Source organism: Macaca mulatta, chromosome 9 (genome assembly GCF_049350105.2).
Source record: "Macaca mulatta isolate MMU2019108-1 chromosome 9, T2T-MMU8v2.0, whole genome shotgun sequence".
Classification (NCBI taxonomy): domain Eukaryota; kingdom Metazoa; phylum Chordata; class Mammalia; order Primates; family Cercopithecidae; genus Macaca; species Macaca mulatta.
In genome coordinates this window covers 89,685,069-89,698,155 of record NC_133414.1, presented here as the reverse complement: position 1 = coordinate 89,698,155, position 13,087 = coordinate 89,685,069, and the positions used below count along the sequence as shown (strand labels likewise).

The 13,087-nt window shown below is 39.1% G+C and overlaps 1 protein-coding gene across 8 annotated transcripts in view; it reads right to left on the bottom strand.

Moving 5' to 3' along the window:
• ANK3 (ankyrin 3) overlaps positions 1-13,087 on the bottom strand; it is a 701,075-nt gene that overhangs the window by 98,318 nt on the left and 589,670 nt on the right. For 7 of the 8 annotated variants that reach the window (XM_015147572.3, XM_077946716.1, XM_077946717.1 and 4 more), the window contains 2 exons: positions 12,501-12,624; positions 7,768-7,870 (listed from right to left, as the gene is read on the bottom strand). In XM_015147572.3, coding sequence (XP_015003058.2) covers positions 7,768-7,870; positions 12,501-12,624 — 227 coding nt within the window. The remainder of the gene's footprint in view (positions 1-7,767; positions 7,871-12,500; positions 12,625-13,087) is intronic. The other variant, XM_077946715.1, reaches the window with a different exon arrangement.

Below are 13,087 nucleotides of genomic sequence, written 5' to 3'. Positions count from 1 at the left end.
AATCATAGTTCATTTTCTTTTTCTTTTGTTAACACTAGATTTATTTAATTTTAGAGAGAAAGCATAAAATAATAGAATCTCAAGGTTGAACGGCACTTTAAGATGCTAGACTTTTTATGTTTCCATTGATATGTGGTTGCTCCTACTAGGTTTCATTACCACCAACAGCAAGCACATTAGTAATGACAGAAAGCCAAACTGAACTGGTTTAAGATACTCCCTTTCCAGGGATGGGGGAGATTGAAATTAAATTGCTGGTTTATATGGCAAGAAAATCTGAATGGTGCTAACTTCAAGGTTGGTTGAATCCAGCTCAAATGATGGTAGGAATCATTTGTCTTCACATTCTACTCCCAGCAGCTTTGGGCTTATGTCATCTTTATAGCTTAGGAACCCCAGTGGAGTTTTTCTTTCCCAAAAGGTTAGATAAAGTCTCAAATTTGAGTCTCACTGGGCTCAGATTTCACTTTTCATCCTAAAGTAACTGCTGTAATCCAGGAGATACGAACGCTCTGAACGGCCTGATTTGGGTATCGGTGTTGCAGAACAGGAGGGACTTATGCCCTGTCTAAACAACATTAGCTGAGAAATGGGTAGGGGTTAGGGATTTGGCCACCAGATCCAGGCACTGCCATGGAAATGGGTATATGCGGAAAGCCAAATGGGTGTACTCAGGGAAAACCAACCGACATCGGTGACTTCTGCTCTTCTCCCGTCTTTGAACGACTCTATAGAAAGTCATACTGAACTAAATGCTTCTGCCTACAGTATATACATACCTTTCCGTCTTAGAACTAATTCTAGGGTCATTTAAAGGAAGATAAATTAATTGGTTAGCCTGCTATTTGTTTTTTGTTTGTTTGTTTTTGAGACAGAGTCTCGCTCTGTCGCCCAGGCTGCAAGTGCAGTGGCTGGATCTTAGCTCACTGCAAGCTCCGCCTCCCGAGTTCACACCATTCTCCTGCCTCAGCCTCCCAAGTAGCTGGGACTACAGGTGTCCGCCACCTCACCCGGCTAGTTTTTTGTATTTTTTAGTAGAGACGGGGTTTCACCGTGTTAGCCAGGATGGTCTCGATCTCCTGACCTCGTGATCCGCCCGTCTCGGCCTCCCAAAGTGCTGGGATTACAGGCTTGAGCCACCGCGCCCGGCCAGCCTGCTATTTGTAAACTGATGTCATGCCTTCTACCTTTTATCTGTCTGAAGGTCATATATTTCCATTCCTGTAATGATGCCTTCCATGCCATAATTTTTAGTTCTTTTTTTTTTGAGACAGAGTCTCGTTTGGTCTCCCAGGCTGGAGTGCAGTGGTGCGATCTCGTCTCACTGCAACCTCCACCTACTGGGTTCAAGCGGTTCTGCTGCCTTGGCTTCCCAAGTAGCTGGGATTACAGGCACGTGCCACGACGCCCAGTTAATTTTTTGTAGTTTTAGTAGAGACAGGGTTTCACCATGTTAGCCAGGATGGTCTCGATCTCCTGACCATGTGATCTGCCCACCTTGGCCTCCCAAAGTCCTTGAATTACAGCCATGAGCCACCACGCCCAGCCAGTTCTTCATACTTTTTATAATTGTTACTGAATACGTTATATCAGTTCTTTTTAAAGCACATTGAATAAATAAAAGACTTTATTAGGATTAGAAATAAATGTAATGAAGAACACTGTCTAAATATAATCTTTCATGCTAAAAAATAGATCACGATGGGGTTCTGTGGCCCGATCAAGAATACTAGCAAGTACAAGATCCCGGAGGACAGACTATAAAATACCTGGACTCCTTACAGGCCTTTTTCTTGCACTGAGCAATACAGATGCAGAGTGTTCAAGATAAAATGAGGCAATCTGGAGCCAGATGGCCAGTGACTCTGCCACTTACAAGTTGTGTCCCCGGGGGTGAGTTACTCAAGCTGTCTGTGCCTCAGTTTCTTCATTTTCTTTTCTTTTTTTGAGATAGGGTCTCACTATCTTGCCCAGACTGGAGTGCAGCGGCGCAATCTTGACTCACTGCAACCTCTGCCTCCCAGGCTCAAGAGGTTCTCCTACCTCAGCCTCCCGAGTAGCTGGGATTACAGGCATGCACCACTACCATTCAGCTAAATTTTGTATATTTAGTAGAGACAGGGTTTCACCATGTTGGCCAGGCTGGTCTCAAACTCCTGACCTCAAATGATCCACCCACCTTGGCCTCCCAAAGTGCTGGGATTACAGGTGTGAGCCACCGTGCCCGGCCTCTTCATCATTTTAATGGTGTTAACAAATTATTTCATAGCGATATTGTGAACTGTAAACAACTTAATACTGCTAAATCACTTAGAATAGTTCCAGGCACATAATAGGAGCTCAAAATTAGCTGTTTTCACCACCACCATAAGTGTTACCACCATTATATCTCCTGACACTGAAGGCATCTAGTGAATAGCATTCCATTTATGTAATGAACACTGTCTGATGTGGATCACACACAGTAATGTGTCTTAAGTACATTAAGCTGTACCAGACAGTTGCTTTCAATAATTACATCAGAAGAAATGAAAGCACCATGCTATTACAATCATCCCAGACAATCAGGCTTCAGTTTAGACTCATCCCTTTTCTTTATTTATTAACTCCTGTTTGGAGAGGAATGTTTCCAAGCACAGGTGTTGCTCTCAATCTGACACACACAAATCTGAGCTTATAAAACAAATACATTAGATGTTGATTGACCAATACACACCAAGCTTCCAGTGAGAGTTGCCTTAAATCGGTAGTTACTAACTAATGGTACAACCCAGACATGGAAATTCTGATTCTGCAGGCAGCTTGCTTTTAAAAGAGTCACAGGTAATTCCAGTGTGCACCCCCACTGAAGAACACTGACTATGAATCAGTGGCTTTCAATCTTGGGTGCATTTAGAATTGCATGCCCAGGCTCTACACAGGCCAAGGAAATCAGGAACTAAGCAACTGTCTTTTTAAAAGTTCTCCAGGTGGCAGGGCATGGTGGCTCACACCTGTAATCCCAGCACTTTGGAAGGACAAGGTGGGCGGATCACTTGAGGTCAAGAGTTGGAGACGAGCCTGGGCAACATAGCAAAATTCCGTCTCTACTAAAAAATACAAAAATTAGCCGGGCGTGGTGGCACACGCATGTAATTCCAGCAAATAGGGAGGCTGAGGCACAAGAATCACTTGAACCCAGGAGGCGGAGGTTGCAGTGAGCTGAGATCACGCCACTGCACTCCAACCTGAGTGATAGAACGAGACTCTGTCACACACACCTCCCCCCCCCCCACACACATATCCCCATACACCAAAGTTCTCCAAGAGATGCTCATAAGTGGTCCAGATTGAGTCATTGCTTTAAATAGAAAGATCTTTTGACAAATCCAAGACATGATTTCATTTACATATACATTTTCCATAACATATCTTCAGGTGATTTTTGGCTAACAGACTTCTTTCATGTTTTCTGAAATTATTGCTGTGGAAAGGCTACATTTTGAAATTTATGAATACAGAGTTAGAGGAATGAAAGACATTAACTAATGATTTTTTGTCACTTAATTCTAATAGAAAATGTTTAAATGCACTTCTGAAGTAAAGGGAAGGTAAAAGAATAGGAAGTTCACGATAACCTGTAACAAAAGAGTCTACTCTTGACTATCCAGGAGGTAATTAAGCGGGTTATGGACTAATCAATACTCAGGCTCAACAGGGGGTGGGGATGGCTCCACCTCTCCCACTCCCCTCCCCCAGCTCTGGCCTCCACAGGTGCCTTCAGCCAGCACAGGTCCCCAGAAGGAGAGGTGGCAGGCCTACACTAATCACCCTGGGTCTCAACTGCACTTTAACCGTGGTTAATATGCAAACTGATTAATCAGCAGGCTAATAAAGAGGCAATTGTACTTTGTAAGAGTGAGATCTACTCATTGAAAAAGAGAAGTGTAGGAGAGTTCATTTTTACTCATTTTTCACCTTTACTTGTCAAGGCAACTTTAACTGGGCAATGACAGTGTAGTTTTAAATCTGACAACAAGTTATATGTCATTGATTTGGGAATTCTAAATACTGAAAACTTGTTTCATGCTTTCCAACAAAATTATGACTGTGGAAGAGCTATATTTTGAATATTATAAATATAAAATTAGAGAAATGAAAAACAGAAACTAATAATTTTTTGTCATTTAATCCTCAAGTGTTTAAATGCACTTCTGAAGTAAATGTTTCCCATTAGTCTTGCATAGTGTATCTAGACACTTCTGTCTGCCAGCTTCTTCTTTGAGGAATTAGCCGTTTCCTCCTCCTCCTCTACAGCTATAATTTTTATTTATCTATAATAATAGAGGTTCATTAACTTTTTTAGTCTCGAAACTAGAGACTTCAAAAGTTAATGCACCTCTTTCAGGATTTTTCCTCCTTCCTCCAAGTTACTATTTTGAAATTGTTCACACAAATAAAAAAGTTGAAAAACTGTATAAAAAATACCCATGTACCTTCCACCTAGATTCAACAATTAACATTGCTATATCCACATGTGCTTTTTTTGGCTGAACTATTTGGAAATAAATAGTTGAATTAATGATTGCTTAATTCTGGAAAACTTCAGCATGCATACCCCAATATTCTGAGTAGGTTCAGTAAGTAGCAGCGATGAGCTAAGAAAATTACCAATGCTAAAATTATCACTGCTAAGAAAATTATCAATGATTTCCTACATACACAGGTATCTCCAAGACATTTTCAAATGCCTTTAACAATCCCTAAAATGTCTATACGACTTTCATTTCCCCCTCCAAAATCTGCCAATTTATCCTGGATTTGCATGGCTCTGAGTAGTGTTATATGCTCATTAAACATGCTGTTTCCACAGGGAATGCCTATGCGGGTATTCTGTGCTCATTAAAGAGAGCAACTTCCTGTTTCTACATTATCAACTTAAAGTTTATTTTGAAAGATTTTCAGATGTCTTATGCTCTCCTTTCCTCTGATAGGTCTATAGACGTGTTCACGATGTCCACAGAAGTATTTCTGAGTTGGAGGCAACAACTGACTACAAGAGCATCAGTTTCATCTCAAAATTTCTCTTTGTCTTCTACTTCTGTTCACGAATCCTTAGTTCTGAGTAAATGCTGCCCCTCCAGTCTACCTCAGTAAGTAAGTCTTGGTAATAGTTAATAGGCAATGGTGTGAGAACCCTCAGAAGCCATTTTGTAGCACCACAAACACTTGCATTTTACTTCAACACTGATCTGCAGAAGTTGGGTGGTAGAGTAACTCTAACTATGGTGGTAATAGTGGTGGTGGTAGCGGTGGTGGAAGTGACAGTGATGATGGTAAGGTCATGGTGATGGTGGTGGTGGTTCCAATTTCATACCCTTAACCCGTGGCAAGTTAATATGCAGAAATATAAGCCACAATTAGGTTTGATCAGACATTCCCTGGCACACGCTTTCTACGTGAGCAAAGTGTCATTGATACCTGGGGAGTCTCCTTTCACCTGTGATTTTGTAAGTTTTGTGGGGTTTCCTTAGAGTGTAGAGAGTAACAGGCATTTTTATACTTATAAGTGTTATCAATATCTCCACTGCCATCTCATTTCAATTGGGAATGTGAAAAGAGCAGGATTATAGACTAAGATAATGACCACGGCCAACCAAGCAGAAAATGTCAACCAATTCCTGGCAACACCCAAGAGCTTAGTTTCATTATTTGAGACAAGTGCTTTCTCTGGTACTAATACCCACTTAAAACCCATGACATGCTATTGCACTGAAATGGTTTGTCTGTGTCCCCACCCAAATCTCATCTTGAATTGTAGCTCCCACGATCCTCACCTGTTGTGGGAGGGAGCTGGTGGGAGGTAACTGAATCACAGGGGCAGGTCTTTCCTGTGCTGTTCTCATGATACTGAATAAGTCTCACAAGATCTGATGTTTTTATAAGGGGGAGTTACCCTGCACAAGTTATCTTCTTGTCTGCCACCATGTAAGATGTCCCTTGCTCTTCCACTATGATTGTGAGGCCTCCCCAGCCAGGAGAAACTGTGAGTCAGTGAAACCTCTTTCTTTTATAAATTACCTGGTCTCTAGTATGTCTTTATTAGCAGTGTGAGAACAGACTAATACATGCATCTGTAATTTTTTTTTTTTTTTTTTTTTGAGACAGAGTCTCGCTCTGTTGCCCAGGTTGGAGTGCAGTGGTGTGATCTTGGCTCACTGCAACCTCTGCCTCCCAGGTTCAAGCAATTCTCCTGCCTCAGCCTCCCGAGTAGCTGAGATTACAGGTGCCCGCCACCACACTTGGCTAATTTTTGTATTTTTAGTAGAGACGGGGTTTCACCACATTGGCCAGGCTGGTTATGAACTCCTGACCTTAAGTGATCTGCCCACCTCGGCCTTCCAAAGTACAGGGATTACAGGCGTGACTCACCATGCCCAGCCTATAATCATTTTTAAAAGAGTTTTTTTTTTGTCTGACCAAATACTGAATAACCACTGTATTCACCTCTGTAAAGCCTGCTTGTTAAGAATGTTCTAGAGAGTAAAAAGTAATAAAATATTTATTGTAGGTCCCTATGAAGTACAACACACATGTGTATGTCTAGACATCAGCATCTGCAGACATGTGGGAGTCCCAAAAGTCTACCTACTGCTTAACCTCTACCTTGGCTATGATAAGTGACTATCACTTATTCATCTGATCCAATTCACCTTCATTGTGCAGTGAGTCAAAAAGCCCAGCATGATTTCACCATTTACATTGTTTAAATATTATACGTCATCTTTAAATGTTTTATTGTCCAGTTTCATCTATCATTAAATCACTACTGTGCATACTTAAAGCCAGGTATTATCTGTGTATTAATTATTCCAGGACCATCCTGAGCCCACATGCAGGAAAGCTGTGCTACTGGAACTTCTTAGAGTAACCCACTATCAATTCAACCACAATTATTGGAAGAAAAAAATTACACAAACACCAAATGCATATAGCAGAGATTCTGGTAGAAAGCAAAATACTATCACATCTTTAGACACCCATCAAAGGCAACTTTGAAGCTAAGGGAACAAAAAATGACCAGTCTCATCTTTACTTATTAAAAACAATTCTAACAAATTCCAACATAGATACACAGTTTGTTTAGCAAAATTCAGGCTGGGTGTAGTGGTTCACACCTGTAATCCCAGCAATTTTGGAGGCCGAGGCAGGTGTATCACTTAAAGTCAGGAGTTCTAGACCAGCCTGGCCAACATGGTGAAATCCCGTCTCTACTAAAAATACAAAACTTAGCTGGTTGTGGTGGTGGGCCTGTAGTCCCAGCTACTTAGGAGGCTGAGGCATGAGAATCACTTGAACCCAGGAGGCAGAGACTGCAGTGAGCTGAGATCACGGCACTGCACTCCAGCCTGGGTGACAGAGACTCTGTCTCCAAAAAACAAAACATTTATGAGGTTAATACCAGCAACTTCAGCTACTAATGATTATTAACTCTCCTTTTAAAAAATTGAAATAGATTTGACCTAGAGAAGAGAAAGGTAACTACACATTTCCTAGGACTTTCTGAGTTCCTCTCTGATATTCCTATCTTCCTCACCTGCAGAAGACAGGAATATTTCTGCTTATAGTACAACTTATTTTTTTTTTTTAAACTGGCTAGTACCAGAAGATTTACAAATGCAAAATCAAACATACAGAAATATATTTTTTGTCACAAGACAAAGAGCTTGTTTAAATCATACAAATGTAAGTTTAATAGTCAAAGGCTATTTTGAAAAGAATGCATACCTGCTCTTTGGATGGCACAAGGAGTTCTTCAATCATCATGCTGTCCCGTGCATAGGAGCTTCTGTTCAAGGTGTAAGACCTATCCGAACTGAAGGAGCGGAGGCTGTTGTATTTACAGTTAACCATTCAACAGTGGTAGATGATGATGAGATGAATAAAAAAAAATTAATGCATGCAACTTTAAGAACAGGCAAGATGGCTAAAAATATCAACAAAAGTTGTTCTTGAAAGGACATAGTGAAAAGTAAAATCCCTTATATTTGAGAAAATGTCTTCAGTGTAGACAATGTTATGATTAGATTTTGTTTAAAATTAGGCCAATTTTGAGAATATGAAATGCATGAAAACTTTGGATGTTTCACTATGAAGTTGAACCGACATGACAATTGAGAAGAACCAGATGATTCTAGACAGTTGGTAGATTTTTCTAGGACAAGATCTTATGTTAGAATGTCTCCTCTTTCTGGTCTATGTCTACTTGACATGTGCTACTGATTAGAATTATGTCTACTTTAAATGGGTCTGTTTATAAGTCTTCGGGACTTACTGAGAACTCTGGTTTGTTGTTGCTACTCATAGAAAATATCAAGAAGGAAGTAGTGTTACGAATACACTTTGCATGATCCTCTTGGCCATCTTCCTGGCTTTCAGGAAACATTCATATTCCCTGCATGGTTATTTGTTCTTCACTGCAAATATTCTTTCTTTGCTCTACTGTTGTCTTTCTTGCTCCTTCGACTGTTCTTTCCAGTCTCTGTAAATCCTCCATATGGCCCTTGAACTTCTCAGATGCAGGTACCCTGATGCCCTGATATGCCATCATCACAGTGACCTCTAAACTAAAACCCAATAGAGTCAGGGCCCTTGGGAGAACAGTTCTGCCATGTCACTCTCATGACTTTGCATGTATTCACATAAGTAAGTCATACAGGCAAAGACCAGAATTGAAGCTAATCTGAGCCTTCACAGAATACCCTGTGATCTTCCAGGAACTCAGAGGATGGAGGTTGGTGAGGAGCTTCCACGAGACCATCTGCTACTCAGCTCCCCGTCTCACCTGGGAGGCTGCCATGAGATAGCTTTCATCACTTCCTCTTTCTAATGATGTATGAGGATTCCTATTCTGCTCTCCTTGGAACAGAGCTGCAGAATATAAAACCATTTAGCTGAAGTCTAGTATTGGCTCCTCAGCAATGGGGTATCCCACAACTAGCATTGTAGACATCCAGCCCCTTTTGTTTTGGTGTCCTTTTAGGTGTAGGGGACAAGGATCATGAGAAGCCAGCACCTTTCACTTCTTCCTTTCACTGCCTGTATAATTAAAAAACCATCTGGATCTAAAAGTGGCTTCTTGTATCTTTACCAGTGGAACTAGTCAGACTTTGGCTTTGGCCTTGCCTTTTGTGTGCTTGATGGGGAAATGAACAAAGATGATATACATAAGAAGTAAATAAATGATTCTTTGCATAAAACAATTTCTTTTTCCCACTGCCTGCTATACTAAAGAAAACCAGAAAGTGGGTATCCTTTTATCAAGGTACAGTGCATCCTGATATTAAAGGCCTCATTCTAAGTGTCTACACAGATAGGTATGTACATTCTTCTAGGATTGGGAGCCTTCACTTTTATGAGAATCTCAGATGGACCTCTCTTATCCCCAAACAACCATCATTCTACAGAGTCATTATTTAGTGTATTCAGCAAAACTTACTAAAAGACCATTATAAGCATAATTCCTGCACACAGGAACTTATCTAGTAAGCCACATGACTCTGGCCACTTGCACAGTCAGGCCCTCCATGCCCAGTCATGGAACCCATTACTCTGTTTTTTCCCCAGTTTCAATTGCAAGCCCTTCTTTCTGCCATTCCTGTTTCTAGTCTCTTAGTCTAGTTTCTAGTTTCTTCCCTCAAATACAGTAGAAGCTCCCTAAGAGCAGGAGTTCTCTAACTCAACGCTGTCCGACAGAACTTTCTCCTATGAAGGGGATGTGCTAAATCTGAGCTGTCCAACAACACTGGCTACTGAGCACTTGAAATGTGGCTGGTGTGAATGAACAACTGAATTTAACTAATTTTAATTTAAGTAACTATAGGTGGCTAGTGGCTACACTATTAGTGCAGCTTCTAAGTACTCATAACAATGTTAAATTTTGCTCCAGTGGTGTGATTTGAGAGTCGCTGGCCACTGTCTGCATTAGACATTCATTTCTTCAAATTACGGTCCCCATGGCATGATATGTTAACATTGGTGGTATATGAAACAGTTTTCTATGTGGACAAACACTTAAAAGTTTTAAAAAATAATTATCCATTCATTTTAATTTCTATTTTTAAATTTATCTAAAATTTGTTGATACTTTTTAAACATCTCCTCCTTCTTTTAATTTCTCTGTGAGTGCCAACTGCAGAACAGAGCCCAGAATTGGGAGCTATCAACAGAAAGGCCTAAAGATGTCTTCATTTTACATAATGTCTGAAGTTCCTACTTCTGATCATTCCAGACCAATTTAAGTTAGACATATGGAGTCAATTAAATCCATCAAGCTTCACTCTGAATCCTGAATACTTCCAAGTACTTCTAGCCTAAAATTAAAGATTATTTGTATGGGGATCTAGAAAGCATTAAATTGTTTTTAACTAAGGCCAACTATTTTATTTGTAGCCATCAGTACACCCTGAGTGTTAAATATAGGAAGTGTTAGAAAAACATGCCCCAGAATTCTAAATTTATACTAATTTACCTAGCACAACTCAAATAAAACAGCAACCAGCAAACAAACAGCCCTTCACATCAGGACTTTTCAAACCCAGTGAAATTTCTTTAATTACTTCATGCACTATACAAAACTTGTTAAGGGAAAGAAATTCCTTAAGTATTTGATCAATTTTGCGTAAGTAATATTTATTATACACTTTCTAGTTTTCTTAAAATCACAAAATTTTTACTGATTTTTCTAAAGCTGAGCAGAAAAAAAGAAAGCACATCGCAGCACATCACAGCACATCACATTACAATGCTAAAGAAAATAAAAATGAGAGCATGAGCCAGGAAAGGGAAGAGAAACACTATAAAAGTGCCATGTCTTCTTACCTTATCTTGGGACTATTTTAAAGTAATTTTAGAAAAAAAAAAAAACAGAATAGAAAGCAAAAAATCAGACAGAGAAAAAAGAAAAAAAATGTTATGGTTGAATGAGTTACACATTTAATGTATTCCTTTTAAAATGTTACACTCAGAATATATTTTACTTGATAATACTCTAACATTGTGCTTAAAAATATTGGCTTTATAGAGTTTTTAAAAATGTTTGCCTCTGAGCATAACATGAGTCATCAAAGTAAAAAAAATGAGTTACATATAATAGCAACAAATAATAGTGCAATCAAAATTAGAAGTATGAAAGCCTTGGAATTATATTAAGAAAAAAATTACAGTGTGATATTCTGGTTTCCTATGTCACTGGAGGTCAGCTACTACAGTTTTCTACATAAAAATGATTGATCACAAAATGTGTCATATATTATCAGAAGAGAAGACAAGCTAGTTGTTGGATTTCAAAAGTTATAAATCTCTAAGATTTAAACAAGATCTAAAGGATCTCAAGAACCTTAAACGTTCTACATATTTTCCATTTTAACTTGTTGCTATCTTTGATCGCCTAAAATATTGCATATTTTTTTAAAGTTATTTTTCCTCTTCCTGTTAATGACACCTGCTACAATAAGACTTTAAGGCCTTTTATAAATGTATTTATAAGGCAAAAGTTCTACTAAGCTATGTGAGTTTCAAATTCCTACTAAAAAAAGACTAGAAGAAAAATCAATTCAATATCCATACTGGCCACACCAACTACAATGAGAATAAACTCCAGGGTTTACTTTGTGGGAAGTGCCATTTACTATTAGACAATGAAACTTTTTACAACAGATCCTTAAACTATAGGAAAATGTCCTCAGGGCTCTGGCTTAGAAGGTTTAATTATTAGCTTTAAAATAACTTCACTGTCAGCAAACACTCTGTTAATCCACACTAGGGCAAAGAAGTCTCCAAATTCTGCACAAGGTTCTGTTTCTTTGAACAGTGTAAGAAAAGTTTGAGTCAAGGTTTTCCCATACAGAAGTTTTCCACTTCAGTTGTAAGAACTGAATTTGTCACCATTCCTGTCTGTGACTTTTGGTAAATCACTGTTATACTTCCAACATGTCCCTTATAAACAAAATAATGGAACAGTTTTAGAAGAGATACTCAAACACTTGGTGGACAACTTTAATAAACAATATAATTTTTTTTCAAAAATGCTCTCTTTTAATCTTGAATTATTATTTCAATAACAAAGAGAGAATAGTGAACAATCTACACATGTATTTCTTACTTATTAGCAAATAATATTTTCTTTCAATATGGAACAAAACTTAATTTTGAAATATGTGACTCAGATTGGTTCTCCCAGTTTTGTCAGTGAGCTCTTTTGCTACTGTGCTGGAAGCATGACTGCAAAGTGGGAAAAAAAAGAACACACAATTAACATGGTCAATCACATGAAATTAACAACTACAAACCACAAAAGAAAACAGCAGAGCATGTGTATTTGCGTCGAGAACATTTCGCTAAATTCATGTCTTCATCCAAAGAACACATTTTGGGATAATGTGAAAAATGAACATGATTTTGATTTATGGCAAATCATGGTCGTTTTAAATTAACTATGAAAGACAGCAACAATGAAGTACCTGGCAGAACGCGCTCCGAGACTAAAGCCCATGTAACCCTCTGCAGGCAGGGAATCATCACCCAGTTCCTTAAGGTCCTGTGGCCCAAGATATTTGTCTGTGTCCCCCGTCATTGCATCTTCACCTGCAGATGTAGAGAGCAAGCCTGCATCAAAAGCTTCCCTTTTGAATGTGTCAGCTGTGGAGAAAATCACTCCTTTGATTATCAGCAAATCCCCCATTATCTCATATTCACCTTCCCCTTCCCCCTGGATAATTTTTTGTAACTCCCGTTTAGAAGGAAAAGGTACAGGTAAAGGTTAGTACACAATTTCAAGAGTGAATTTAAGTAGTGGAAACAATTCCTGGTATTAAGTACAAATCTTAAAACATTATCCCTATCCCTTTGCTTCCCCGTAAGCCTCAGCTGACTAGACAGGTAGATGTTTTATGTCAGAGTTCTCCTCACCTCACCTCACCCACGATGAGGGCAGCTTGTTTGAATGGACATGGATTACAAAATAAGAACCACCTCTTCATTACTGTTCTTGAAATTATATGTGGGAAGGAAACAGACATTTAAAAAAAAAAAACAACCGGTTTTCTCA